Source organism: Nesoenas mayeri (assembly GCF_963082525.1).
Source record: "Nesoenas mayeri genome assembly, chromosome: 6".
In the NCBI taxonomy this organism is placed as follows: domain Eukaryota; kingdom Metazoa; phylum Chordata; class Aves; order Columbiformes; family Columbidae; genus Nesoenas; species Nesoenas mayeri.
In genome coordinates this window covers 27,912,353-27,940,040 of record NC_137545.1, presented here as the reverse complement: position 1 = coordinate 27,940,040, position 27,688 = coordinate 27,912,353, and the positions used below count along the sequence as shown (strand labels likewise).

At 54.1% G+C, this 27,688-nt stretch overlaps 3 protein-coding genes across 5 annotated transcripts; 2 read left to right on the top strand and 1 right to left on the bottom strand.

Annotated features, from left to right (window-relative positions):
- The first annotated feature begins 1,690 nt into the window (after positions 1–1,690).
- ARPC2 (actin related protein 2/3 complex subunit 2) lies at positions 1,691–21,741 on the top strand. The gene is made up of 10 exons (XM_080346861.1): positions 1,691–1,868; positions 11,499–11,533; positions 12,556–12,668; positions 14,540–14,585; positions 15,170–15,356; positions 15,790–15,883; positions 18,157–18,283; positions 19,715–19,815; positions 20,297–20,397; positions 21,303–21,741. Exons 1-10 carry the CDS (start codon positions 1,795–1,797, stop codon positions 21,325–21,327), a joined length of 903 nt encoding a protein of 300 aa, XP_080202987.1. The 5' UTR covers positions 1,691–1,794; the 3' UTR covers positions 21,328–21,741.
- AAMP (angio associated migratory cell protein) lies at positions 11,218–26,563 on the bottom strand. 3 transcript variants are annotated; one of them, XM_080346859.1, is made up of 12 exons: positions 26,234–26,342; positions 25,762–25,914; positions 25,246–25,365; positions 24,954–25,093; positions 24,696–24,840; positions 24,455–24,538; positions 24,066–24,181; positions 23,587–23,690; positions 23,105–23,195; positions 22,649–22,803; positions 22,336–22,447; positions 11,218–11,268 (listed from the first exon to the last, which is right to left on the bottom strand). In XM_080346859.1, exons 1-11 carry the CDS (start codon positions 26,319–26,321, stop codon positions 22,372–22,374), a joined length of 1,272 nt encoding a protein of 423 aa, XP_080202985.1. In that variant the 5' UTR covers positions 26,322–26,342; the 3' UTR covers positions 11,218–11,268; positions 22,336–22,371. The 3 variants fall into 3 exon arrangements, with proteins under 3 accessions (XP_080202985.1, XP_080202986.1, XP_080202984.1); XM_080346860.1 differs by lacking the exons at positions 11,218–11,268; positions 26,234–26,342 and adding an exon at positions 26,447–26,563 and having other exon boundaries at positions 21,862–22,447; XM_080346858.1 differs by lacking the exon at positions 11,218–11,268 and having other exon boundaries at positions 21,862–22,447.
- On the top strand, positions 26,524–27,688 carry LOC308041887 (uncharacterized protein). The gene is made up of 3 exons (XM_080346862.1): positions 26,524–26,637; positions 27,033–27,228; positions 27,405–27,688. Exons 1-3 carry the CDS (start codon positions 26,574–26,576, stop codon positions 27,562–27,564), a joined length of 420 nt encoding a protein of 139 aa, XP_080202988.1. The 5' UTR covers positions 26,524–26,573; the 3' UTR covers positions 27,565–27,688.

The window sequence follows — 27,688 nt, the reverse complement described above, 5'->3', positions numbered from 1 at the left end:
CGTCACCGCAAAGGGCTCTGATGCTGAGTGTGGCGGTGTCAGGCCTGGGGGTCCCGCCTGGCCAGCCGGACGGTCCCTCACCTGTGCCTGCCACAGTGCTTCGCAGCACCCCTTCCCTCCGCCGCCCGATTTATGCTGCCCGGGGAGGAAGCGAGGTTGCAAAACCTTCTGCTGGTGTGAAGGGGAAGTGGCAGCCAGAAGAGATCCTTCCCCGTCCCCCCCAGGATGCCTTCCCCAGGGTTGGGGGGAGCCCACAGCCCTCCATCACTCTCCTGCCCCAGGGTGTCCCAGGACACCCAGCAGTGTGTGACACTGGGGTGTACCCGAGGGTGCACTGCCCCCCTTGAAGTGATGCACTCCGGTGGTCTCCAACTGGGGGTCCCCACCTTGTCCTTCGGCCCCCAGTGGATGCAGGGGTCCCTTTTGAGACCCCCCCCAGGTGCTACAGTCCCCTCTGAGAGTGGACGCCCCACGGTGCCGTGGGGGCCTTTGGTCGGCAGGCCGGTGGGCAAGGGCAGGGCAGGGCTTCGTGCCTCAGTTTCCCCATTGATAGAGTAGGGGTTCATGCAGGGGTTCTGGGGGGCACTGCGGGGCTGGCTTGCTTCCGTTAGGGGGTGCTGCAGGGGACTCCCCAGAGTTGATCCCTGTGTCCCCACCGCCCTGGCTGTGCTGAATCGAGCCCAGCCCAGCCCAGCCCAGCCGGGCCGCCAGGCGGAGCCGTGAACCCACAGCAGCCCCGCAGACCTGGGAGACCCTCGGCACCCTCGTAACCCTGGGCACCCCTACTCCCCTGAACAACCCTATTGCCTTTGGGGGAAGCCTGCACCTCTGGGCACCCTCTGGGCACCCGGTCCCTCTGGGGCACCCCCATCCCCACAGCTTTGAGGTGCCTGTTATTGTTAGGGGTGCACCACACTTTTGGGACACCTTCGCTCCCTGGAGATACCCATAGAGCTGTAGCACATCACCATACCCCTGGGGCACCACCACAGCGCCAAGAACACTCCTACTCCCTGGCGACACCCCAAGCTCTTCTGAGGCACCCCCAAAGTTTTAGGCACCCCCGTCGGCTCCAGGGTACCCTCGCAGCCCCCCCAGGGTGCTCCATTCCCTGGGGCACTCCCATACTTTCGGGGACGCCCGTTCCTTTGGGCTGTCCTCCTGGGTCACCCCTGTTCTTGGGGGCCCCCACAGTCTTGGAGTCCTGCAACCCTGGGATCTCGCAGCCCGCGGGACACCCCTTTCCCTTGCGGGTACCCCCACACCCCTGGAGCACCCCGTCCTCGTGCAGAACCCCGTGCTCTGGAGCACACTAGCACCTTCCTGGGGTACCCCTTTTCCCTGGGCATCCCCACACGTTTGGGGACGCCCATGCGCACCCCGTAACGCTCAGCGCATCTCCAAACTTTCGGGGAAACCCCTGCCCCTGGCGCACTCCATATCCCTGGGCCCCCCCCAGCTGAGGGGACCCCCATAGCCAGGCGCATCCCCAGCCCTCTGGGGAACCCCTCTCCCCGTATTCTCCACATTTTAGGGGTCCCCGGTGTCCCCAGCGCCCCCCCGCTTCTCCTCCCGGTGGGCGGGGCATCTGTTGACGTCAGCGCGGAGGGCGCGAGCCGGACGGGCGCGCTCACGCCACCGCCTGCCGGCACCGCCGCGGTCGGGAGCGGAAGTGACGCGCGGGCGCGAGAGCGGAAGCGGCGGCGCAGGCTCGGGCGGGTCCCCGGTGCGCGCAGCGGGCTCGGCTCCCTCCGGCCTCGGCCCCTGAGAGCCCCTCCCCTCCCCGGCACCGACATGATCCTGCTCGAGGTCAACAACCGCATCATCGAGGAGACCCTCACGCTCAAGTTCGAGGGCGCAGCCGCCGGGTAGGGACGGCAGGGGCGGGCCTGACCGGGGCGGGGACGGGGGCGGCGGGGCCGAGCTGGGGCCGCGGGCTGAGGCTGGCGGGGACAGGGCTGTGCCAGGGGCCGGGGCGGATGGATCTGACCTGGCAGAGGGGAGGGCCTGGTGGGTAGTGCTGGTGCAGGATAGGGGCCCGGGGGAAGAGGGGGTCGGGGGGAGCACCGAGACAGGGTGGGGGCCGGGGGATGGAGCAACTGGGCTTGGGGTGCGGGTACAGGGTCAGGATGGGGGCTGGGGCGTGATGGGGCTGTGCTAGGAGGGATGGTGACAAGACAGTATGGGGGCCTGGAGAATGATGGGGGTGGCACTGGAGTAGGATGGGAGCCTGCGGAGCAAGGAGGGCAGAGTGGGGACAGAATGGGGGTGTGCAGGGTGAGGGGGCTGGGGGTGGGGTGGATACAGGGGGAGGGTGTGCTGGGCCCGGGTAACTGAGCTGGGGGCTGTGGAGTTGAGTAGAGGGTGAGCAGAGTGAAGACCTCGAGGATAAGGGAGCAAAGTCAGACAGACAGAATTGAAGAGGGGAGCAGGGTTTGATGGGGTGGTTGGTGCCAAGGCAGTGTAGAGACCTGGAGAAGGAGTAGGGAGCTGGGGAGGGTGTTGGAGATTGCAGCATTGAGGCAGGCTAAGGGTGCAGAGCTGGAGAAGAGTGAGTTGGGGAAGTAGATTTGCAGAGATGTTTGTTTTAGCTAAAGCAGCCTTCATCAGAACAGGCCCAGCGTGATGCCAGCACTGGTACAGAATGTGTGGGGGGAGCCAAGGGACAGGAAGCGTGTGTGTGGAGCCTGTTCTCAGCTTTTTGCTTTGAGGGTGGGGAGGAGATCCAAGCCTACCCCCCTTTGCTTTCCTGGGCAGGGGGGATGCAGGCCCACAGCTGTGTCAGGGCCCCTGGTGACAGCCTGGTGAGTGTCCTGGCCTCAGGGGTTGTGCTGGGCATTGGTTTGCCTCTGCATCTTTGGCTGGAACAGTTCAGTCCCCGGGGATTTACTGTGTTACACCAGAGCTGTAAAGGTGCTTATCTGAGCACAGCTTAACTTGGAAGAGAGTCACTTCATATAAACGTCCTTATCTGCCGCTGAGCTTCCTGTGGGCTCACTGCGCTGTCTGCTGGCTGGGGTGATGCTGGGCACCTTTGTACCAAGACAAAGCCTCAAGAAGGAAAGCCCGATGGTGTTATCTCTGGGGTGGAGCTTGCCCTGGTGCCTCTAAGAGCAGGGCCCAGGCTGCTCTGGGAAGGGATCCCATCCGCAGGTGCCTTCTCTGTGTCGCCTTTCTCTCCAAGGGCTTTTGAAGCTTTCAGACATTTGTGTGCAGACTTTGGCAGAGGCCATTTCCTCTGCTTTCCCCTCTCAGTTGACTTCTTGCTTGAGTTTGTTGGTTTTCTTTGGTTGGTTGGTTGGTTGTGGGTTTTTGTTTGTTTGTTTGTTTTCATAAAATAACCTCACAGGCTACATTGCCTTGTGTGACAGCCCAGTTGCTTGCAGGCATTTTATTCTTCTGGAGCCTGATCATTTAGTGCAACAGGTTTCCTCAAAGCACAGGCAGCACAGTGGGAAGGGAAAACTCCCAGGTGACCACTATGGGTTTGTAGCTGCATCCTTTAGAAAATACTATGTGTACAGAGATGAACAGTGTGTGTCAAAAATGCTTGTTCATCACAAGTGTGTACTGAGGCACTTTTTCTGCTGGAGAGAATGTGTATGTGTCCCTGCGTTGGTATAAATATGGAGGTGGCAGTTTGTGGGTTTAGAAACACCTTGAAACCTCATCTCTGTGCGATCAGAGCTGCGGTTGCTTGCTCTGCACCAGCCTGCAGGCCTGTGAAGTTTCCATTTTGCCATGTGGCAAAGCTTCCTCGCTTCTGCATCAGCACACTTGCCTGGCGTACTAGTTCCTCCTGGATCGATTTTTTGCCCTTAGTGCAGCTGATGGTGCTCTGCTTCTGCCTCTTACTTGTCTATGGCTTGTTGTTTTGTTTAGATGTCATTTCTAGATAAGCTTTGTGTCTTGACTGTGTTGCTGGAGGAGAGGAAGTTATTTACTTCTGCATTTTCTTCTGTGCGGGGCGGAGACAAAGGTTTGAGATACGGAGGGAGATGTTTGGTTGATTTTTTTTTTTTTTTTTTTTTTCTCTCTTGGTTTCAGGTCTTTTAGGGAATGGGTGTTATGCAGTTTTTATTAATGTGAAATTTCTTTTCCCCCCACAGTTCTGGGGTCATTCCTGTGCCACTGAGCCTGGTAGGCAGAAGGGAATTTGCAGTATTTCACTATTTTGTCAAGTTTGCCCAAGGTGCATCTTGGGGATGGACACAGGACAGTCAGGGCAACATTAGGCCTTGAGGATTCAGTGTCTGGCAGAAGTGAGTCTGGACACTTGGACAGAGTTGGGTTTGAGTTATTTGCTCTAAACCAGGAGTGGGGCAGATGCAATGCACAGATTTGTCCGTAGGCGTTGTCCCAGAGCCAGGTGTGCCTGGTGGCTTCAGTGGCAGCCTGGGAGTGGGGCAGGGCATGGTTTGTTTCCAAATCCTTTGTCAGAGACTTGTTCTGGGACATGCGCTGTGTCACTCCCCTCTGCTTCATGTGGCTGCACTGTGGCCAGGATCTAGTAGGCTCCCTGCAGACCTTTTCTGGACCATCAGGTGAGAGACTCTTCATGTTTTAGCGTGTCATATAGAACTAGGTCATATTTAGAAGCTGGAGCTAATAACTGCTCGTAACATTATAGTCATACATGTCAAAATACACTCTGTATGGAGATCCATCATCTGCCTCTGGAGTTCCAAGCGTGGAAGGTGCCTTGGAAGGCTGCAGACAGAGGTCAGCACTCGAGGCAGGGCCTAACCTGTGTCTAAGTCTTCTCTTGACAAGGTTCTTGGGGCTTGGCAGAGTCCACACATTAGTACGATAATTCCAGATTTTTTGTGGGCAGCACCCGTGGAGATCTCGCCTCCTTGGACAGCCACCATTGAAGAGTGGCATTTAGATCAAGGTCATGACAGGTAGTGGACTTCAATGCATCTGATTTTTTTTTATTATTATTATTTAATATAGTAATTTATTGTTTTTAAATCAATTTCCTGAAACTAAACACATTTTTTTAAAAGACCTGAAACTACCAGAATCTGTTGAAATAACTTGAATTACGAATTTGCTGCTTAATCTTTCAAGCATTGAACTGCTGCAGTGGGGCGGTACCTGGTTGGTAGGAAATGAGGCAGTTTAGGAACTTTTGTGAGTGTCAGGAGAATAAACTGTTTCATAAACTTTTGACTACTTCATTTTGACTTGAGAAGTTGCCTAGAAGCGGGAATCACACTCTAGTTTCGATCAGACTAGAGTTCCAGTAGAGCTCTACCAGTTCAAAGATCTTGTTTCTCACCGGTATTTCCCTTTGCTTACTGCACAGACAGGAAAAAAAAATTAAGTGTAAAACCTTTTGATGATTGTCTTCTGCATCTGGTAAATGCTTGTTCTGTTTAACACACAGGGAGGAACAGTCTCCCAAAACAGTTTTGCTGTCCAGTTCTGTCCTGCTGTAATTTAACTGAAGCCTGTGAAAATGTGGCATAGGGTTTCACTCACAGGTTTTAGTTTTCTAGCCATACATAGCTTGTCCTAAATCTCTGGTAAATTAGTAATCTACCTCGAACTGTCACTTAGTATTTACCCACTGTGCAATAGAAAACAAATTTGCATAGCTGGAGAACAGCATGCCTTCTCCCTTAGTTGTGGGTGGAGGGAAGAGAATCTCAAGTCTTCGGTTTCTTTACAGCCCTGTGTAGGTACAGATCTGCAGAGCTTCATGACTATTAGCTACATGGGAGAACAGCTGAAGCTTGAACTTCCCTGATGCAGAATGGTTCCTGTCAGCTGCTGGGGAGCTGGGCTGAAGCTGTGTTATGGTGTTTCCCATCTGCGGTCGCTTTGGTGCTCGTTGGCTGCAGATCTGAGCTGCGCAGACAGGGAGGCCGAGCGCTAGGTGACACTGGGTAGCGTGAACTTTGTGTTCCTGATGTGACACGCAAAGTGCGTTCACTGTGGGGAGACTGAGGAGCATCTGGAAGTTGTCAGGCATGCTGGGAGGGTAGAAGATCTGTTGGTCCTGCTGAGTGCCACTGAGAAACTCCCTGTGTGAGCAGCCGTGGCAGCCTGTGGCTCTGGTGCTTCAAGGGAGCTCAGCAGCCCCACTGAAAACAGATTGCTCTTCTGCCAGCCCCCACTTGCTGACCCAAGCATTTCTATGGCTGCATGGGAAGCAGGATTGGGGAAGTGACCTACGTTCAAATTAAACAGGCAAAACTGGGTATTTTTAGCTCAGAGAAGTTTCCTCATCCCATTCATTGTGTGAAGGCTGCCTACCATGGCAGATCTCCTTCCTTCAGCAGCAGTATCAGGTGCTGGCTCAGTGTCCTCTCCAGCGCAGCCTGGAGCCACACATCTCATCTCCCCCAGCATGACCTCACCTGCTGAAACCCAACTGCCTGACTCTGAGGAATGCTTGGGCAATGTGATGGCAGAAAGTGGTACCCCTGGGTTCAGCCTGACATGGGTGACACTAGTGGTAAACCTTGGCTGTCCTTGTTCACTAGAGCACGCTGTAGGTGTTAGAGCATAGCTACTGGGCTGCCAAGGCACACCTGCCTTCAGCCATCAGAGAAGGTGACTTCGCGTTGAGGGTGCATTGCAAACCAGCTCTGCCTGGAGCTAGGCAATGTTCTGCTTTCGAGCAATAGCACAGGGAACAGGAGGGAGGTGTTAGGCTTTGCAGGTTGTCCTGTCATCGCTCCAGCCTCAGTTTTCAGGGGCCTGCTCTGTATTATCCTCTGAGAATGTTTCTCACTGCAGCCACCAGTCCTTGACACCACAGAAAAGTGGGTGTCAGTCACTGTACAGCGAATGTGAGCCACAGCGGATGGTGTGTGCAAAATGAGGCTCTTCCCCAGAGACTCGCCACAGTGTGGGATCACTCCAGCAGCGGACACACGGGGCAAAGACTTGTCCAGAATCGGACCTGCCCATACCTGTGCACTGTGGGGTCAGCCTGTGCTTTGTCCATGGAGAATCCCAACATGTTGCTGCTATCCAGCCTTCTTCAGGCTGCTCTGCCTCTGGGAGTGGGAAGCTCAGTCATCAAGAGGAGAATCAGCATGCATGGGGGCTGCTGTATGGCTCTCAACATCACCCTGATGGAGTACTCCTGCTCAAGGTCCCGTGGGTGTGCTGCCAGAGCTATGGGAGCTCTTTGATTTCTTACGCTCCCGCAGCTTACGCAGAGTAGCTTTTGTTAGCTGAGCGGGACGCAAGAGTGGAGGAACTGTTCAGATAATTTTAGACATTGCTCATAATTTTTTTTATTGGGGTGACCTTTCTGTAGCGAGAACCTGCAGTCTGTCATGGAATCTGGCTCTCTCTCTCCAAACTGTGTGTCAGCTTGGTGATCTGAAAGCTCTGTTCAGAGCTTTAAGCTTTGAAATACCCCCTTTCTTTCCCCACCCAACCCCCCCCTCCTCTGGGGCAAGAGATTAGAATATCTGTGTGCCTGCAGCTTTTAAAATAATTGCCATCCTCCTTTACTGGGTACAGGCCTTAATTGTGATGTAGGAGATTATTTTGTCAGCCAAGTTTGCATTTAAGTCTGTTTAATACAGAAGATGAGGGCTCTGTATAATTAGTCTTCGTTCTTCTGTTCTCAAATTTGTTGTAACATATGGCTAAGAGCCTCCATGGCCTGAGAATGAAGCGGGAAGTTTGGAAGTTGTCCGAGTCAAAATTGAGGAAATGCTGTCAGAAAAAAAAATTTGCTGTTGCTCTTAAGTGCTCGCTGGCGTCTTTCCACAGGCGCTGTGGCTCTTCATGGATGTTCTGCCGGGGTGAAAAATCTGATTTGGAGGTGGCTCTGTATTAGAAAGACAGAGTGTAGGAGCCATCTGGAGATGAATAGCAAGAATGCAGGCAAGGTCTTTTATTGTTATGAGCAGAGGGCAGATGGGATTTAGTGTGGATTTGACTCCAAACCTGATAAGTGTTATCAGAAAATGGACCGCTGCTTGGAGCAGCTGCCATTTTATCATCTGAGTTCAGGTAGGATTTTGCAGAAATGTCTGGTCTTGATTCGGTGTTTAGTGCAGAGAGGAGCCATCTCAGTTATTCCTGGTATGAGCTGGTTTTATAGTCCATTCTGGGCACATGGTAGCAAACAGGGAAGGTTGCTGGGGAAGGTTGTGGTTCAGGTAGCGTTGGTGGTAAGGATCTTGCAGGGGTCACGGCAGCCCCTTGCGCTGGGAGCACATGGGCTGTACTGTCTGAAGTCCTCTGAGCGTAGCTGGTTCTTGGAGACTTGAATCAGGGGTGAAAGTGAACCCCAAATGAGCTCCCAGCTGCCCAGAGCCCTGCTTCAAGGTAAAATGTGAAAAGGATGGCTGGCATTTGCAGCTACTCTGTGCTGAGCTGCTAAACTGCCGATTCTTGCTACGGGTGTGGATGGGTCTTGTTGTGGGGGCAAGGAATGCCAGAGCATGCTAGACCAGACAGAGCAATTGGGGATCATGCCAGTAACCTGACAGTAACCGGTACCCACCCTGCAGCAGTGCAGCCCCTCTCCCAGGCCTGCTGTGCATCCCCTGTGCAAACCCTTTACCTGCAGGAGAGTAGGGCAGGCTGGGAGGGCTAAACAAGGAGAGAACATCACTGTGCCTTGGCGGGGTGTTGGGCACGTCCCCGCTATGATTTCTGTTGGTGGGAGGTCGAGGGGAAGCAATCGCGTGTGTGTGACCTGCGGTGCTGTCAGTCATCTAGAAACCGTGGGAGACTGGAGGAGAGAGCTCTTGCTTCTGCCTGGGGACTTTTTTAAGGGGAAACAACAATTCAGGTAGCGAAGGGGTGATTTTTTTTTTTTTTTTTTTTTTTTCCTGTTGTAGAAATGTTTTAAGTAGCCCGGATGGTTTTGGTGAGGTTAGCCAGAGAAATAAATAGATGCACTTTAAACTTTGGGGTTGTAAGGCTGTTGAACTGTGAAGGGCTAAGAGAGCTCGCTTCACTCCCAGCCACACTTCTGGTGCCCTTCCCTGTCCTCCCCTGGGCCAGGCCAGGCCTGGATTACTTAGGTGTGTGTCAGGCGAGGCAGAAGAACCACGCTGCAGCAGATGACGGGGCCAGCATGGCTGTGAGAGCTCTGTATGCAGCTCACATGAGCGCTCGCTTCACTGAGGCTGTCTGCTGGGAAGCGGTTAAATATTCAGCACCCAAAGTTCTACCCAGTTACCTGCTTTTCCCTTCAATATCTCCCCTCCTCGCCATTCCCAAGGACAAGAACTGAGCCACTTGGGAAATTGGTGTTAAAATAACTTCTCTAAGAAATCATGCTTGTGTGATGAAAGGTTAAAAAATGGGGCTGTGTCAGCTGTAAGCTTTTGTGTGCAGAACAAAGGCTGTCATGCAGAGCCATTAACTGACTTTGGGTACATGGGCTCACATGGCTTCTTAAATAACATGACAAATGATCTTCCTGACATCCCCTGGGGTACTGGGCAAGCAAGCAGCGGATCACTGTTCTTTCTTGGCAAAACCACACCAGTGCCCGCTGGCTGGTGGTTGCTTCCTGGTGTTGTTTGGAGGCTCTGCTGGGAGCTGGGGCTCTGAGCAGCATCAGCGACGTGTGTGGGGGGATTGAGGTTTGAATGGTGTAACTCTGAGAAGCCGGAACCAAGGTTTAAGGATGCGTCCTCTTTAATATTCCTAGCTCTCGTGTGCCTGGCTGTGCTATCTTTAAATCTTCCTACATAGGTTTCTTTTTTGTAAAAATTTATACTGCCATCCAAGCTGATTCCTAAGTCTGAGTGTAGTGCTCTGAAAGAAGAACATGTCTGCATCGACTGACTGAGTGGGATCAGTGGGATTTTCTCTCTGCTCTGAGTCGTCCTCGGTGAGCAGAAGTGGCTTGGATGTGGCTTGGGGAATTACTCCCCTTTCCAAGACCCCAAGTTAAATACGCAGCCAGGGATGCCCTCTGAGCCTCTAGCTCAGGCCCGTCTGGGAAGGGAAGATGAGAGTAAGAGAGGTCGCAGGTGGCTGGCTCAGCTCTTAAATGACAGGACCTGCCTTGGGTGACTCCTGCTGCTTCTTTCAAGTGTGTGCTTTTTGTCTTCAGCAATGCAGCACAAAAGACAGAGGCTCTTCAGCCTCCCAACAAAAAGGGCTGTTGCTTTTCACAGCTAATAGCTTTCAAGAAGCAGCAACACCTCCTTGTTTCCACTTAGGATCTCCAGTGAGGGCTTATTTCTTCCTTTCCCATGCAAGTGAAATGTTGTTGACCTGGTACACAGGCTGATACCAGTGCTGTTCAGTGCCTTGGTCTCCCTGCATTGCCCATCAGGAGTTTTAGCACATCATGGTCATTCCTGGCTTTCAGGAATGAGGCTGTCTGCAGAAAAAAAAAATAAAATGTAAGAACATTGCTTTCTGATAGCCAAAAAAAAAGGAAAAACACACCCCACCCCCCTGTTGTTCTCTGGACAGCGGCAGCATCATTGAGAGCACAAGGTTGCCTCGACACACTGGCTTTGGTTTGGGGAGTTATTTCAGTACGTTGGTTCACATGGGTGTGAATTAACTTTTCTACAGGCTAAATTTCTGCTAGCAGCATCATTAGCCTGTACTCTGTTTAATACCAGCCGCTTTTCAAGTGAGCCGAGATACGCTGTGAAACAACAGTAATGGACTGGCATTTTTATCCTGTTCTCATTTTCTACCCCTGCTCTCAGCAGTGGAGGTACCTTTGCATTGCTCCCTGTTGGAGAATGACCTGTTAATACCAGTTCCCTTGGAGCTGCCAAAGCAGTTACATAGGGCCAGTCCGAACAAAATAACCTTTCAGAAACAGTTAGATCTTTTACAGGATCCTACTCTTCTAGAGATCATGGCCAAACTGGCAAGTAGGGTCAGTTAAGATATTGTTAGATCTTCATACCCACAGCCTGAGAAGTGATGTGCCTTTGGCTCGTGAGGTGCTCTTGTTGCTGATCAGGGATCCCGAAGAAAACACTGGGCAGTGTTGGGGCAAACCCAGACCTGTGGTTTTTCCTGCAGAGGTAGCTGGCAAAGCGTTGGGGATTTTCAGAAGGGATGTGGTGGGCCAGGATGAAATGCACATCTGGCAAGTTTCCTTATGTAGTTTTCTCCTAGCCCCGAACTTGGAGAAGGGGTCTTCTCTGCAGCTGAGTTATATCAGCACGTTTGCAGAGCTGTCGTGATGGTGGTGGGGCACCGTGTTGGGAAGGATTGCTCAACCTCTGAGTGCCTTCCATGAACTGGTATCGCAGGAACTGGCAAAAGAGCTTCTCTTCCTGAACCGGTATCGTGGCTGCTCTGTACGGAGAATGCGCTTGTTAAAACAAACTCCTTAGTGACAAGTAGCTTTCTCAGACATTTACAACTTGTCAAAGGTGATCTGCTAGTTGAACAGCTGGAGTTAAAAGGGTTTTCAGGTAGAGCTGCTTGTGAGAAATAAGGCATTAGAAATTAATCCTATTTTCTTCACAGCTTGGAGGCTGCTGTCTGAGTTCTCATTTACCTCCTTTTTTTCCTTTGCTTTTTAGGAATAAACCAGAGGCAGTAGAAGTAACATTTGCAGGTAAGCCCCATGGCTCTCTAGGCTTCTCTGAAAAAAGGACTGGCTCGAGTGGTCTGCCCATGGTTATGGCTGGTGTGCCCAAATTCACCAAGGACCCCTGCAGGGGGCGGAGAGCCGCGCAGGGACAGACAGTGTGGACACCCTGCAGCGTCCCCAGAGCTGAGGCTTTGTTGGCTGCCCCACTGTTTTCTCTGTCTGTCCGCCTTCCCTGGGACTTTCCCCGCAGCGGTGAATTGAGTGGTGGTGGCGGCGCTTTGTTTGGTGTGAGTGTGCTATGCAGCCCTTCTCTTTTACCTTGCCTGTTCTCCAGTCCTGGCCTTGTTATTAGGTCTTTAGCACTATCTGGTTTGGGTTGTTAGAAAGCTGGCTTGGGGTGACAGGCAAGATGAATTCATTGCCTGAAGTTTGCTCTCCAGGATGAGAAGGGCCAGGAAAGTTCAAGTGTTCATTCAGCAACTGATTTTTTGCTTCTGTTATCAAGAAGCTATGTAAGCTACAGGGCTCCATGAGGAAGTGGAGCTTGCTAGATAGCTGGAGGGTTTCCTTTCTCTGCCTCTTGCCCTCCCTGCCCGCTCTGCAGTGAAGTGGAAGCTGTCTCAGCAGGCAGTGGCTGAGCTGCCTTTGCTGGCAGAGATGTTTTCTCCCCCAGGCAGCAGCTCTGGCCCACTGGGCATGTCAGTCACTTTCTGTGCTGGCCATCCAGAAGGCTCCTGTCTCTGTGTGTTTGTATCCTCCTGTGTTGAGCACCAGCAGATTTAATAGGGATGCTAAATGACACCAGACTAAAGCTTTCTGTGATGGACAGGTGTCAAAACTGTTTCAGCACTTTGAATTGATAACAGGTCTCCCTACATGACGTTGCCACTTTCCTTTATTATGGAGTTCTCTCTTGGTGTACACGTGAGGGCTGGAGCGGGGGAAACAAGGTCACTTTATGCAGTTCCTAGAACATGTAAGGAAAACCTTCCTCAGATATAGGAGCTGGTTCCTCTTTCCTCACATTTCTCTTGCTTGTTTCATAGACTTCGATGGAGTCCTTTACCATATATCAAATCCCAATGGAGACAAGACAAAAGTGATGGTCAGTATTTCTCTGAAATTCTACAAGGAACTCCAGGAACATGGTGCTGATGAGGTGAGTGAGCATCTCTGGACCTTAAGCCTACAAATACTGTCTTAGTATGGGCAGTGTCCTTGTGATACTGACGGATCTAATGTTTAACCCTGAAAGAAGCATCTGTGCTCCCATCTTATGCTGGTCAAAGGAGCAGCCCTGTGCCAGCCAGGAGTCTCACCTTGCTGGAAGACAAAAACAAAGTGTGTTCACACTCCCTTATGAATGAGAAGTCATCTTATGTGACCATACAGCTTGAAAGGCAAAAGGCACCACTAATTTTTAAAGTCCAAATAAGTGTGAGGCCTGACCATATAGAAATAGTTTCCCTGACTGAAGTCCTTAGCCCATGAGTGAAGGAAGGCACCGAGACACATCTGGAGTCCCGTGCTGCTGCTCTCCTGACTCTAGCTTGAGAGCGAGTGATGGGCTCCTGCTTGATCTGCAGGCTGGTTCCCTTTTCACCGCTGCTGTGTAAAGAGACAGGTTCAGTTCCTGTTGAGTGGGTCAGGACTGGGGAGGGCCATTTATGGTAGAAAGAAGGAGCCTCTCAGAGCTGTGGTTGGGTGGCGAGGAGGAAGTGTGACTCAGTTCCTGAGTCAGTTTTCAAATCTCCGCATGGTGGCAAATGGGGTTCACCTAAGGCTCTTCAGCAGGCTTTTGCCTCTGGGTGCCTGTCCTTGGAGGAAAACAAGGAAACTACTCCATGAGTTTATTGTGAATCTGTTGAGAAACAGGCAATTTGAACCCAAAGTGAATTCCTGCAAGTTGCTGCAAGACCTACCAAAGTCAGAATAAATATGACTGAGTGCCCTGCTTTCCTGGTTCCTGCGTGCAGAGTTTTCTAGGAGCAGTGGTGGTAGAAGGCAGCTTCCCAAGCTTTTAGAGGAAAATGGGATCTCTGCGCGACTGCCTTGGGAGTGGTGACTAAATATAAATCACATTTTATATCACTAGTTAGCAAACTGTTGCTTTTTGTGCTTCTCTGGGGATGATGTGGCTTGTTTCTACTCCGTCTGTGGTGAAACCCCACTGTGAGGAGTGCAAAGCGGGGTTCCTGCTGGGGTAGAGGATCACCCTGGGCCGCTGCAGGCAGGCAAGGTCTCTGCTAAGAGGAGGTTTTAGCATGCAGAGAGCATGCTAAGCATCTCTCCATGGTAGTGGGTGTCATCCCAGGAGGGCTAGTTCTGCCACAGCATTGTTGTGTTCTTCTCTGTGAAATACCTCCTGTTCCCGGCCCCCTCATTGACACAGAGCTATGGCTCAGTTGAAAATTGCCATTGATGTAAAATTCGGCAGTGATTGTATTTGAAGAAAGGCTTTTTGCTGTGCTGTAGGCGGCTCTGCTTCTGGGAGGCATCCAATCTGCCTGGCAGTCTCCTCTCTATCCCCATCTGTCCCGTGCAATAGGCTGAAACAGGGTGGGCAGTCGCCCAGCCATGCTGAGCCTGTCCCCTGCTCTGAACTTGCCTTCCCACAAAGAGATGGGCAGGACATGCTTTGCATCTGCCTTTGGATGGGAAGAAGGGTTGTAGCCCTCAAATCTGTTGTGTCACACTCTACTGACGGTTCTCCTTTGAAGGGATGAGGTGTATGGAAGGGGTTTTCTTGTCTGCACAAGTTCAAGACTAGCAAGAACTTTCAAAAGTTCCAGTTTTGAGTCCTGTCCTGCAGCACATCCCCTGTCAGTGGGGTTCAGGAAGCTCTGCCTAGAGCAGGAGCAGCCAATAATAGCAGAAGCCAATGAGTTAACATTTGTCCACATTCACTTAGACTATGGGAGGCAGATGCAGTAGTTTGATGTTTCTAAATGGAGACTGAACGTGGTGTGGGCTGTGCAGGAGGAAACAACTCTAATAGCTCATGCTCTCAATGTTTAATTTGTTTCCTAGGTATTGAAGAAAGTCTATGGAAACTACTTGGTAAATCCTGAATCAGGTAACCTTGTGATAACATTTGCTCTCTGTGTGTGTGTGTGTGTGTGAATGCAATTCCAAAATAACTTAAGTCACTTCAGAAATGCTCAAATGAAGGCTGCATTTCAAGATCTTGATACCTGGGGCTCATTGTTACAATGAATGGCAATTTAAAAGGTGGCTCAGGTACATCAGAGCTGAAGTAGCTTGCAGCACAAGCTGTAATTCTTGTTGCAGCCCTCCTCCGGGAAGCTTCTGTTCCTCACAGTTGGGATCTTTGTTCTTCTCAAATATGCTTTGTCAAACACAGGAAAACCATGGTTACCTGTGACAGCATCTCTTCCTACTCAGTGCAAAAACTTGGGAGCAGCTCAGCCAGCACGTGTGTCTGGGAGCTGGGGAAAGAGCCCCAGGAGTGTTGCCATGGCCACATGCCGAGTTCAGGCATGGCTTCTGGTGATGCTTGGAGTGTGAAAAACTCACCCCTGGGGCTTTTGGGAGGGCTTAAGGCAAAGGTTGGACTGTAGATGTCTCTTTCTAGAAAATGTCTCTGGCTTCATTAAGGCCTTATGTAGATTATTAAGGTTAGTGGCTGTCCCTCCCCAGGTTACAATGTCTCTTTGCTCTACGACCTGGAGAACCTTCCTGCAGACAAGGATGCTATCGTGCACCAAGCTGGCATGTTGAAGCGCAATTGCTTTGCTTCGGTCTTTGAGAAATATTTCAAATTCCAAGAAGAGGGAAAAGAAGGAGAAAAGAGAGCCGTCATCCACTACAGGGACGATGAGACAATGTAAGTGTTTAAACTGAGCAGCACAGGAGCTGGAGAGCTGTCAGTATACTCTGCTCCTGCTCACAGCTGTAGGTTGTGGTGGAAAGCCAGGAAATCTTACTGCTCCCTATTTCGTCAGGGTAATAAGGGCCTGTCCTAGGCTGTCAGAAGTATCCAGTGAGGGTAATGCTCATCCCTCAAGCTGCAGGGATGTTATGCAAGAGTGTCTATTAGTGGCAGAACTCGTGGCTGCATGCAGGAGAGGAACCAGCCACTCCCAACAGAAGTGTTTTGCTCCCTGTAAATACTGTCTCAAGGGAGGGAAAGTCTTCAGCAGCCAGGCCTGTGAATGGTTGTTGTATCTTCTTGACCTTGTTATGCAGTTGCTTCCTCATCCTGTGGTACTTCTTAGCTCCTGTTCACAACTGAGTTTTGCTCTCACACCCATCTGCAGGTATGTCGAGGCAAAAAAGGACCGCGTCACGGTTGTGTTCAGCACGGTATTTAAGGATGACGATGACGTGGTGATCGGAAAGGTGTTTATGCAGGTACGGAAACTGAATTACAGGGAAAGGGTCTGGTCCTCGATTCAGATGCCTTCTTGCTTGAAGCAGCATTGCCAAGCAAGCAGGTGTTGGGCTGCAGTGAGCTCACAGGCGGTTCAATGCACATAAGTGCTTTGCAAGGCTCTGGGCTGCACTGGGATGGAAGAACCATGCTAATAAGCATATGTATTTTCTAATCCAGGCTCTTGTATTGGCATCTTAATTATCGATGGTCTTGCTCATACAGGTAATCAAACGTGTTACAGATTAGAAATACCATGGTGAATACTTCAGTAACCACCTTGAGGCCCTGCAGTGCAGCTGGCTGTGCGGTAGGGATCTCCAGCCAGCCGAGGAGCTGAGCATGGTGTGGAGGCTTTAGATCAGGGGTGTCAAACTACTTCCACATTTATACAGTCCTACAGTTACAATTGGCCCTTTGAAGACAACTGCGAGGCTGACGTGGCCACCAGTGAAAATGAGTTTGACACCCCTGCTGTAGAGGGAGCAGGAGGGCTGAGGCTGTGTTGTGCCATGCCTGGGATGGTGCTGAGAGTTGTCTTCATTTCGAAGTTTGCTCCTGCTAATGCTCAAATGGTACAGAGACTCAGCAGCTCAGTGTGGCTGCTCTCACATGCCACAATGGGCTCTTGAATTCAAGCTTTTCAAAGCTATGAGTTTGCTTGGTTTGCAGGCTTGAATCAATCATAATAATACCAAGTACTTCTAGACTCGGCTGCCCTCTGCAACTGCCGTTTAGCCGGGAAGCATTCAGAGGCCCATAGTAAACACTTTGCATGTCTGTTAGTGACTGTGCAGAGCCTGTCTAGATTGAGACGTTTGCTCACAGCTGGGGAAGGCTTGGTGTGTGCTAGTACCTGTGTTCATCCATGTCACTGGCCCATGTAGCTCACCCTGTGTCTGCTGAAGCACCTGGGAAGCCTTCTGCATCGGCATGGCCATGGAACAGGGCCCCACAGGGCATTCCAGGGCTAGGAGAGTTTTAGCGTATCCATTCAGGGGTGCCAGGCCATGCTGCCGACAGGCTTGTGGACAGCAAGTTACTAGTCCAGTTTGCTGGATACCAGTTTGCCTGTGTTGGAGGTCATAAGAACAGATCATGTTGTGATGGGAGTCTTATTTCATAAGTCTGCTCTCTGTGTCCTTTGGCTATGGGCACGGCATCTGCTCTGGCTTTGTGCTTTTCCTCACCAGCGTATCCTATAGCCTGGAATTTTAAAACAGGGAGGGAGGCATGAGGTGAACGAAACGGGGTTTGTGAGGCTTCCAGAGAGGTGCCAGGACGTCAAGGCAGCGTCTGTCCCAGAGTCTCCGTGTCCCAGTGTATCGGTTTTTAACAGCAGCAAACCCTGTTCCTGCCCAGCCACAAGAATTTCCACTCTGAGTCACACTGGCTCCTTCCCTCCAGCTATTGCTCTTGCATAACGCACCCCAGTCAGCGTGGTGGCTGCTCATCTGGGCTCTCATGGAGAAAATCTCTGACCATTAACTAACCAGTGAAGCCATTTGAACCATTTACCCCTCTGGCATAAGCAAGCAGAAGTGCAAGCTAAGTGTTTCATTAAGGAAACCCCAGTGAGCTACTCAGTTCTCAGGGTTGGGCTGGGGGTCAGGGAGGCTGCCCTGCCTTGGGACAGGGGAATAGTGCCTGGACAGTCCTTATAATTCCTGAAATGCAGAGCCAGTTCATTTGACGTGAGGGGAAGGTTGTGCTGCTGTCAGAGAGGTTCCCTGTCAGAAGGGATCTCCCTGCCTGGAGATGTTGTTTCAAGGTGCAGAGAAGCATTAGGAGGAGCAAGTTTGGCCACAAATTCCAAACCCCATAGATGCCTTTATGGTAGATGTGATGGAGACCCTAGCCTTTTCTGAGAATTTCCTTTCCTCTGGGGTGATGGGCACTGCCCGTTTTTGCTGAAAGCATTGATGGTGTTGACTTTCTGACAGGAGCTGTTCTGTCTCAGGTACTTGCTCAGACTGAGGTGTCCCACAAAACACCCCTGGCAAGAACTGTGATGCTGAAAGCCACCCCAGCTGAGGGGCTGTGCTAGGGCCACGTGTAAACCTGGGACAACTTGCATCTTGGTCTGGTTTTGCTGGGGAAAAAGGATTGTTTTGCAGAGGTTTGGCCTGATGGACTCAGCCTATTCAGGGAAAGCTGGGAAACCTCCTGCTCAGTGGCCCTGTGGGAGTGAGGAAACCCCATTTGCTTTCTTGTAGTGTTGTAGTGGGACTCAGATTCACTCTATCTTGTTTAGGAGTTCAAGGAAGGTCGCCGGGCCAGTCACACAGCCCCACAGGTGCTCTTCAGCCACAGGGAGCCGCCCTTGGAGCTGAAAGACACAGACGCAGCCGTTGGCGACAATATCGGCTACATCACCTTTGGTAAGCAGGCAGCTCTGAGGCCTGGGGACACTCGGGGGGCACGAGTGAAAAACTACTGCTGCATGAAAAACAAAAAGGAGTTTACCTTCCCTGGATGTTCAAGTGGGTCAGTGGGAGCTGAAGGGACTCTGGAGTTGCATTCTGCATTGTGCCTTTGCTTTTTCACGTCACCTCAGCTCTGCTGTGGGCAAGAGAGTGTGGCAGTGGACAACGAGCCATTTAGCGTCTGCTTACAAAAAAAGTAAGTTCAGCATTTGAGAGCAAGGGAAGGATTGCTTTGCTGTGGTACTGTGGAAGCTGGTTCTTGTGGGAGTTTTCTCATGAGTGTGTTTGTAGCTTGTCCAGCTGCAGACACCTGTGCAGTGCCTGATCAAAGAGCAGGAGCAGGGCAGTGAGTTCTGCTTCTCCAGTTCTGCCTCTCTGCTCACGGCCAAACGCTTCCGTCTCTGATGAGCTACTTGCCGCTGCCTGTGGAGGTGCTGGCCAGCAGAGTAATTGCTTCCTTCTGGGCAGCAATGCTGAGGGCTGAGCTGAGGAGTCCAAACCCTGCCCTGTTCAAAGGGAAGGGCCTCTTCCAGAAAAAATGGGAGTCGTGGTTGGATGCGCCACTGAGGCCTCTCAGGCCAGCATTCCTGCAGTTTGGAGCTCAGAGGAGCACAGACACTGCAAATGAAGGTGATGTTTGCACTGCCCTCCTCCTGTGTTGGGAACAGTGCCCTGAGGTTAGGGCAGCTCGTCAGCTACGGGAAGGCTGTCTGATGGCAGGTTTGGGACAGGAGGGCTGTCTAATGGCAGGTCTGGGACAGCAAGCAAGACTTCATTCTTGTCCAGATGCAATTTCCCTGTTGTCTGATCTGACAGTCCCAGGTGAGATCATCATGCAGACAAAAAGGTCTTTCAGCCCTTGGATCTGGGACGCTCAGCACAGCACCAGCCTGTGGAAAGAGCGAGCCACTGGGTCCCTGCAGTAGTCAAGTCTGGCTCTGTCATGGGGTCAGCAGGCTGCTATGCAGAGATCCACAACTGATTTCAAGATGTGAGGGCAGGCTGGATCTCGAAATGACTTGAGCGGCCTGGCCATCTTGGTCTGCCTCCCAGCTCCCTCCTCTGTTTGCTTCTCCGAAGCACTGAAGTAGCATCATGCAGTTTCCTACAGCTCTTTGACCTCTTGGCCCTTGGCCTTGCCTGCACCCTTCGGAGTGCACGGCTGTGTCTGGGCTGCTGCGGGAGACGAGGGAAAGCGCCGCCAAGCCCTGTGTTTAAAATCACAAGTGCTGCTTAATCTTGTGTGTGCCACAGAAAAGGGTTCTTTGTAGGGAGCACAGCAGGCACTCGGAGCAGCACACCCTGAAGCCTCCAGCACTGGAGGAACCTGAAGCCCTTTGGTAGCCTCAGGAGACTCTAACCATTTGTGTCACCCTCTTCTTTCAGTGCTGTTTCCCCGTCACACCAATGCTGCTGCTAGAGACAACACCATAAACCTGATCCACACATTCCGGGACTACCTGCACTATCACATCAAGTGCTCGAAGGTACCGAGGGGACGGGGCTGGGGGATACAGGGTGGCTTTGGCCCATCTAACCTGGGTGCTGTGAGGGAGGAGCATGGAGCAGGGGTGACCCCTGAGAACTTACCAGGATCTGGCATTGCCCTCCCCAGTCATGCAGGGGTGAAAAGTGATATACCATCACCTTCTTCCTGCTCTTTTGTGCAGGTAGTTTGTGTTTGCTTCCTATCCTAGCAGTGAAATAGGATTTTTAACTTTTGGGTATGGTTTCCTTTCTTTCTGGCAACAGAAATGAGGGTAATTGTCAGAGACACCTGGCTTTGAGCTGGGCTCAGGCAGCAATTTTCCCTGTTGTCTCCTGGACTTTGCTCATAGCAACCTGGCTGTGCAGAGCTGGGTGCTTTCCCAACAGGGAGCAGAAAGGTAGTTCCTACCCCATGTCCTGAAATCTCAGCTATGAAGACAGGATCCTGACATGTTCCTGTTTTCTCCTAATAAAACACAGGCCTATATTCACACGCGTATGAGGGCAAAAACATCGGATTTCCTCAAGGTGCTGAACCGTGCCCGTCCAGATGCAGAAAAGAAAGAAATGAAAACAATCACGTGAGTAGCGAAGGGGAGCCCAGCCCTCTGGGCTTCTTTGCATGCCACGAGCTTGCTCCTGCTGAGCTTTGACATACTGGGGCCCAGGAGGGACTGGGATGCTGTGGCCAGACCAGGCCCTGGTGTGCTGAGATGAGAGAAAAGGGGTGTTTCATAGACAGGTGCTTGCCTGGGTCAGGGTGTGTTGTCCTCCCAGGGCCCCTGTGCTCCCCCCACCACATGTGCTTACTGCCTTGCACGTCCCCTGCAGGAATCAAGTCTTTGGCACTCCCTGTACTGCCAGGTCCTTTGTGAAGAGGCAGCTCAGTGTCTCCATTGTCCATCCCGATCCTGTGGTGGCATTCATGGGGCTTTTCCCCTCTTAAAGCTGGTCAGCTCTAGGGGCAGCTCCAGCTCAGGGGGGAGCGTGGCCAGGTCCATCCTGGGGGTTTGTGGGTGCTGGAGCAGGTTCTGCAGCTCCTCAGAGCCCCAGGCTGCCCTTGGCCAGCAGATGGCTAAGGACAGCACTCCTGGGCCACCACACTGGTTGACTGGCTCCCTCTTGTGAATAAGGCAGCCCAGAGCTAAGCGGGTGGAGGAGGGCAGTTGCATGAGCACGGTTCCCTCAGGTTCTTTACCCCCAGCTGACCCCAGAGCTCCTTGGTGTATATTTTTTTCAGTGTGCCCTAGCTGCCCCTTTCTCATTTTGCTCGGAGGCGGGAGGGTTGTCCCACCTACCAAACCCTCCTCACAGCCCCGTGACCTGGTTCTGCAGCCTCAGGTGCCTGTGAGCTCTGAACCAGTGGTGCCTGCCTGGCTTTGAGAGCTCAGCACAAGTGTGTACCCCATCAAAAGTCCTGTGGGCACCCTGGGGCACCCCGGAACAGCGCCAGGGGCTGTGCTGACCTCTCTCTGCATCCTTTCAGGGGGAAGACGTTCACAACCCGTTAATGCTGGGGTCACTGAGGCTGCTGTGGAGGACGAAGTTTGGGGCACTTGCTACCCGATAATCGTAGCTTTTAATGTTGCACCTCTGTGGGCTCATAAGGAATTCAAGCAATCGGGGTCTGTTTGTACGACAGTTTGGGGAGTAATCTGCAGAAACGAGCTGTGCTTGCGAGGACTCGATCGTTCCAAGAAACAAAACCTTAATTCCAGTTTGATTGACTTAATTTCTTTTCTTTTTTAATTTTTTTTCTTTTCTAGCTGTTTCGCTTTGCAATATGTTACCGGAAATAAGTTGCAGTATTTCTTACAAAATAATGCAATATTAACTTGTTTTATTCTGAGTATTTGAGTTCAAAACTCCTGTATCTGAAGAAATACTGTTGGGGTTCATTAATAAAGGAGATCTTTCTATCTTAAGGGGCTGTGGGACTTTGGCTTGTCACTGCATGTGGCCTTGCCCTGGAAGGGGTGTTTGGAATGACAGGTGCAAGGAGGATAATTACTGTATCTCTAAGCTGATTCCTTCTGGTAGTCTCTGTCTTGCGGGGGCTGAAGTGGGAGGTTGCTGTGCCAAGGTCTAGGAGCAAGCAGCCTTGTGTTGGGGAACTCCAGGGATGCACAGAGCAGGATTCCCCTACCCTCAGCTCCAATATGCACCCCTCCCTCCTCCCCTGGCCCCCTAACTCCCCCTAACAGGCAGAGGTCAGATAGGGGCATCTCTGTCTCCACCTGGATCAGCATAAAACCATCTGCCATTTCTCCTCAGGCCATGGCTGGGTGCGGGGGAGATCCCTGAGGAGGGAGGAAGCACAGCTCCCCAGTCCCCAGAGCAGAGTGGATGGCATCCAGTTAAGTGAAATAATTTATATAATTAGGAGACATTTTCATACAAAACCTCAGGCCTGGCCCCCAGACAGGGAGGGCGAAGTGGGGCAGGCTGGAAAATTACAAAGCACACACGGGAGAAGAGTGCTGACACCCATCTCCCTCCTCCCTCTGTACACAAGTCACCTGGCAGAGCCAGGACACCATCGCTCAGCACAGCTTCTAACGATCAGGGCGCTGGACGCAGAACACTTTGGCTTGGTGGTCACCAGAGGTCGTCACCACAATGGAGGCATCCCTGTGGGGAGAGGGGGCTCAGAGATCGGGCTGGGGGCTTTGGGCATCTCTCACCAACCCTGAAGACTCCCCATCCTTGGGACCAGACCCCAGGGGCACCCAAAGGAGAGACAGCTCATGACTGGAGTTCCTGAGGCTGGAGGCACTGCCACCTCTGGTCCCTCCACCCATCAGGGAAGGGATTTGGGGGTTACTTGCTCACTTGTTGACGGCAAAGTCGAGGATTTCAGCTGAGTGCCCTCGGTACTCGCTGATCATCTTCCCTGAGCGGGCGTCCCAGAGCCGCACAGCCCCATCCAGGCTGCAGGTGTAGACCACAGGCGAGCTCTCCTCCCACAGCAGCTGCACGATCCCTGACTGGGACAGGGGGAGGCCACAGGGTGAGCACTGGGGACGCCCAGAAAGTCTCAGCTCCCTCCACGTGCCTCCACCCCCAGTGCTGTCTGCATCCCCACAGGTTGGAGAGCCAGTTAGAGGGCATGTCCACTGTGCAGGGTCTGCGGCTGCCTTTGGGGAAGCCGGAGGGGCTGAGGGAGAAGCACAAACTGGAAATTGGCCCCAGGAAAGCCCCTGGGCTGCAAGAGAGGTCTTGGATGGGCCAAAAAAAAGACACACCCCCCCCCCCTCTCCAGGCCTAGAGAGAGGAGGCAGGCAATACCTCGTGTTGGCACTTATGCCTCAAGCTTTGCGTGGAGAGGTCGTAGATAGCCAGCGTGCCATCCAGGTAGCCCACGGCAGCCAGTGGCATCCTGCGGGGAGGGGAACAGGTGTTATGTGGGCCTGGGGGAAGCAGGGGTGGAAGTGCATGAAGGATCAAGGTTGAAGGCAAACCCTATGCTTAGGGCTACAGTGTATCCAGAAGATGGAGGACAACTCGATGGCTGGATCCATAAGACACCCCAGTCAGGAAGCACAGTGGTCCATCATGCTATAGCCCAGAAACCCAACAAATTGTGGGGAGGACTAAGTAGCTGGGGTCCTTGTCCTCTGTGTCACACCCAAGTGACCTGGGATCTCCACAGCCAGCTGAGAAGGATGGAGGTGACAGAAATGCAGCAGAACAAGGATGGATGGAAATGGATCTGTTTGTAACAACCCCTGTAGGATATAGCACTGAAGAGGGGCTGTCCCCACACTCACACATTACAGAAGCCCAGCGACTCCACCGAGTTGGACTCTGCCTCCTCGCCCTCACCAGTGGGGGCCTTTGGAGCCATGTTCTCCATCTTGAACACACACACCACCTGGGTAGAAGTAGGCTGATTAGTCCCTGCGGGGGGGGAAGGGGACACCCAGTCACAGCGACTTCCCTTACCCAGAATCATGCCTACACCCCCTCGACACCAAAGCCCAACCCCAAAACATAAGCTCTTTGGAACAAACAAGGAGGAACTTGCTTCTACGAACCCAGAAGGACCACCCAATTACAAGTCCCACCAGCAGCTCGATGCAGTTGTATTAGCCAAGGGCGCCTCCTGCTGGTTGTTGGTGGCCAGCACAGGCTGCTCAGGGCCAGTAGAAGCCCGAACCACCCGGAGACACCAGCTTGGCCCAGGACAGGGCTTGGGAGGCTGGTCCCCCAGGACTCATGGCTCTTGCCCCCATCCACACAGACCCACCTTGCCCGTGGCGGAGTTGACCAGCTTGGCATGACAGTCCACAGAGCCCGTCATGATCAAACTGCCGTCCTGGTTGCTGGCCACACATGTCAAGGGGTCCTGGTGGCCATCCTGACCTGGGGCGCAAGCAGGAGAGGCATGAGCTCCACGTGTCCTCCCCAGGGAGACCCAGTTGGCCTTGAAACCCACCCTCCTGCAGCCTCCAGCTTCCTCAGCTCTGCCAGCACCCCAATAGCAGAGGACAGCCACCTGTGGGACAGGGAAATTCAGCACCGGATTCCCTCCTGACTTCAGAAGTGCCACCTCTCCACTCAGGCAGAGATCAGAGCCCGCTGGAAGGAGCCATTCTCCAGTTAGGGAGGACCCCAGGTGATTAACCTCTTCCCTACCTTTCAGGACGTGCAGCGAGGTTCCCTGCTTCAGGTCCCAGATGCGCATGGTCCCATCCTCATACCCCACCACGGCTCGCTTCCCTGGGCAAGACAGAGCCAGCGGATAGAAGCCAGAGCTCCCCCATCCCTCTGCCTCCCGCTCAGCACAGACTGGCAGAAGCAGGAGGGCAGACGATGGCAGCAGGATCCGTCACAGAACTGGTGACGTTCCCCACCCTGGACAGCCCCCTTGCCTCACCATCAGGCAGGATCCTGCCACACGTGGCCGGGCACGCAGGGCCCTGGAAGGTTTTGCAGTCTCCACTAGGGATCTTCCACATCCAGGAGTTGCCATCAGCCGTGCCCGCCAGAAGGACATGGGCTTGAGGGTGCCACTCCATCCACTGGGCAGAGAGGGACAGACAGCGTCACGGGGGTGGTGTTCCCCATGCCACCCAGATGAGTCCCAGCTGCCAGCCTACCAGCTCCCCGCAGTACCAGCAGTGCCACTGCTCACCTCCAAGTCCCCCACCTCGAAGGACCACACTTCTTCCTTGGTGTCCACCCGCCACACTTTGATAAGCCCAGACATGTCACCCGTGGCCACAAATATGGAGTCATGACTGAAGCCGGCACAGGTAACCGAGTCCTTGTGTCCTAGAGATGTGAGGGGACAGAGACTGCTCAGGCGAGGCTACAGAGAATGATCAAGAGCCTGTGTGCAGTAGAACATCAGCTGGTGAAGAGCATGTCTGGAGAAGTGTGGCTAGGAGGGAACACAGCTGCTCCCTCAGCCTCAAGCAGCTCACCTGAGCATTCAAACAGGAGCTCTCCATCGCTCACACGCCACACAAAGGCCTTGTCATCTTCACCGCCTGTCACTGCCAGCGTGTTGGTCTTGGGGTCGAGACTCACGCAGAAAACGGAAGCTTCACAGAAGAGAAAAGAGGGACTGCATGACTCGGACGCCGCTCACGCCCCATCCAACGCTCCCAGGGGATCCAAACCCCACGCAGCGCTGGGTCTGGGCAGGATGTCAGAGAGCTGAACTCCCAGCCCAAATCACAGGAGTCAGTTCTTCCCATAGGAAAGAACAGCACAGGCTGTCTGCTGAGACTGGGGCTCAAAGCGCTTCTCTACTGGAGTATAAGTTGGAAACGAGCAAAGCCCGAAGCGTCACAGCCCCGAGTCGTGACAGCTGTCCCAGGAGCAGCCAAGGGACAGCAGCCTGGCAAAATCCTGCTGCACCCCCTTACTTTGGGGAAAGCCAGAGTGGGAGCAGGTCCTGAGGGAGATCCCAACTGCTGCACGTGCCCCTCGCTCACCTGAGTGGAGGGAGAACGTGACCTCGCTGTCATCCTGTGCCTCCATGCCGTCCTCCACTCCCTCGTCATCCTCCGTCTCCCAAGCCTCAGCATCGGGCTCTTCAGCACCCTCGTCATCGAAGTCCACATCCTCCATCTCGTCGGCCAGGTCATCTGCAGAAAGCAACAGAGCACACATCAGGAGGCGGCTCGGCCCTGCCCGGGCCGACGGCTGCGGGCACAGGAGGCCCGGGGGTCTCCGGGGGACGGAGCAGCGAGGGGCATGCACACTCCCGATGCCGCCGCGACCGGTAGGCCGGGAGCAGAGAAGCCTCAAAGAAGGGGGAGTGACACGGGAAGAGGCCGCAGGCCCGGGGGGAAGGGAACGGGCCAGGAGCCGCGGCCGGGCTCGGCGCCGGGGCGGAGCGGGCCCGGTGCCCCGTGTGAGCCCCCGCAAGCTCTATCCGGTGCGCGGCGCGGCGGCCTGTCTCACCCGGCCCGGGCGGGCCCAGCTCCACCACCTCGATGATCTCCTCGTCGCCGTGGAAGCCCAGCTCCCCCGGGCCCTCCGCGGGCTCCATGCCGGCCTGCCCGCGCACCCCGCCCCGCCGCCGCCGCTTCCGCCGTTCTCTCCGCCCTGGCCAATCCCCGCGCGCCGCCCTCCCGCCTCAGCCAACCGCGACCCGCGTCCTCAGCCGGGCCCCACCTCTTCCTCCGGCACGGCGGGTCGGCCCCGCCCCGCACGGTGCTCTCTGGGAGCTGTAGTTTCGCGTAGGCCGCCAGGGCAGCGCGGCCGCCCGGCAGCCCCCGCGCGGCGGACTGCAGCTCCCGGCATGCAGCGGGGCTGCCGCACACCCGCACGGCGCACCATGGCGGCGGCGCTCGGCAGACTGCGCGGTAACAGCGGGCGGGCGAAGGGAGCGGCCCCGGGGCGGGGGAGATCGGGAGCGTCCCGCCGTCACCCTCACAGTGCGGCCCCGCGGCCTCCGACACGCAGCCTCGGGCGCTCCTCGGCCCGGCCCGGGTGAGGAGAGGCCTCAGAGCCACGCCCCTGGCGCGCTTGGCCCCGCCCCTCACAAGAGAGGTCGTAGAGCCACGCCCCTGGCGCGCTTGGCCACGCCTCCTCTGCATTGGCCACGCCACGCACGGCTCCATCCCCGCCCCCGAGCGCCCCCTGCCGCCGGGGCAGAGCTTGAGCCCAGAGCCAAGGCCAAGGGCAGGGCCGGAGCCTCAGGCTGCGCCCCCACACGCTGCCCCATGGCCACCCTTCTCTAACGCCTCTCTCCCCGCAGGGCTGCTGGCAGCGGGCCCCACCAGGCCCTGGGGGCAGCCAGCCCCCCTGGGCACACGGCTCCTGGGGCGGAACTGCCACCAGCCAGCAGGGCCACGGGCCAGCCCGGAGCCCAGAAGTGGGGGGCTCCCCGAAGGGGTGGAGTACATCCCCACGCGCAAAGCCAAGAACCCGATGAAGCCGGTGGGGGTGGCCTGGTGAGTGCTGGGGGGACGTACTGGCTTGGAGGGGCAGGGGAGGCACCAGGGGCCTCCTCTAGGGGGGGATAGGGCGTCTCAGGGGCCTGCAGTGCTGAGCAGTGGGGTGTCTGTGCCACCCCAGGGCCCTTGTGTCCCCGTTGGCTCTCTTCATCTCCTGCCTGGCTGTCCTGCAGGGCCATCGGCTTGCCCTCTGGCATCATCCTCTTCCTCCTGGCCAAGCGGGAAGTGGACAAAAACCGGATGGAGCAGCTCAAAATCCGCCGTACGATGATGGAAGCCAACCAGGGCGAGTACGAGACAGAGCGATACAAGAGGGTGGTCAGGGGGGCATAGCCAGGCTGCCTCAGCCTGGCACCATGCGGATGCCAGCCCCATGGGCCACGTGGTACTGGCACCTGCCCTCCTTGTCCAGCCAGTGGGGTGGTTGTGGGGCTGGACAGGGACAAATAAAACTGGT

What these genes read in the sequence shown, in the direction of transcription:
- ARPC2 (XM_080346861.1), top strand. Translation starts at nt 1,795, where the DNA reads ATGATCCTGCTCGAGGTCAACAACCGCATCATCGAGGAGACCCTCACG. An exon ending in AGGAACATGGTGCTGATGAG is followed by an intron (nt 12,669 to 14,539) that starts GTGAGTGAGCAT and finishes TTTGTTTCCTAG; the next exon opens with GTATTGAAGAAAGTCTATGG. An exon ending in TATCGGCTACATCACCTTTG is followed by an intron (nt 18,284 to 19,714) that starts GTAAGCAGGCAG and finishes CTCTTCTTTCAG; the next exon opens with TGCTGTTTCCCCGTCACACC.
- AAMP (XM_080346859.1), bottom strand. Translation starts at nt 26,321, where the DNA reads ATGGAGCCCGCGGAGGGCCCGGGGGAGCTGGGCTTCCACGGCGACGAG. An exon ending in TCAACTCCGCCACGGGCAAG is followed by an intron (nt 23,691 to 24,065) that starts GTGGGTCTGTGT and finishes ACTTCTACCCAG; the next exon opens with GTGGTGTGTGTGTTCAAGAT. An exon ending in TCGCTGGGCTTCTGTAATGT is followed by an intron (nt 23,196 to 23,586) that starts GTGAGTGTGGGG and finishes CCCTCCCCGCAG; the next exon opens with GATGCCACTGGCTGCCGTGG.
- LOC308041887 (XM_080346862.1), top strand. Translation starts at nt 26,574, where the DNA reads ATGCAGCGGGGCTGCCGCACACCCGCACGGCGCACCATGGCGGCGGCG. An exon ending in GGCGCTCGGCAGACTGCGCG is followed by an intron (nt 26,638 to 27,032) that starts GTAACAGCGGGC and finishes CTCTCCCCGCAG; the next exon opens with GGCTGCTGGCAGCGGGCCCC. An exon ending in AAGCCGGTGGGGGTGGCCTG is followed by an intron (nt 27,229 to 27,404) that starts GTGAGTGCTGGG and finishes GCTGTCCTGCAG; the next exon opens with GGCCATCGGCTTGCCCTCTG.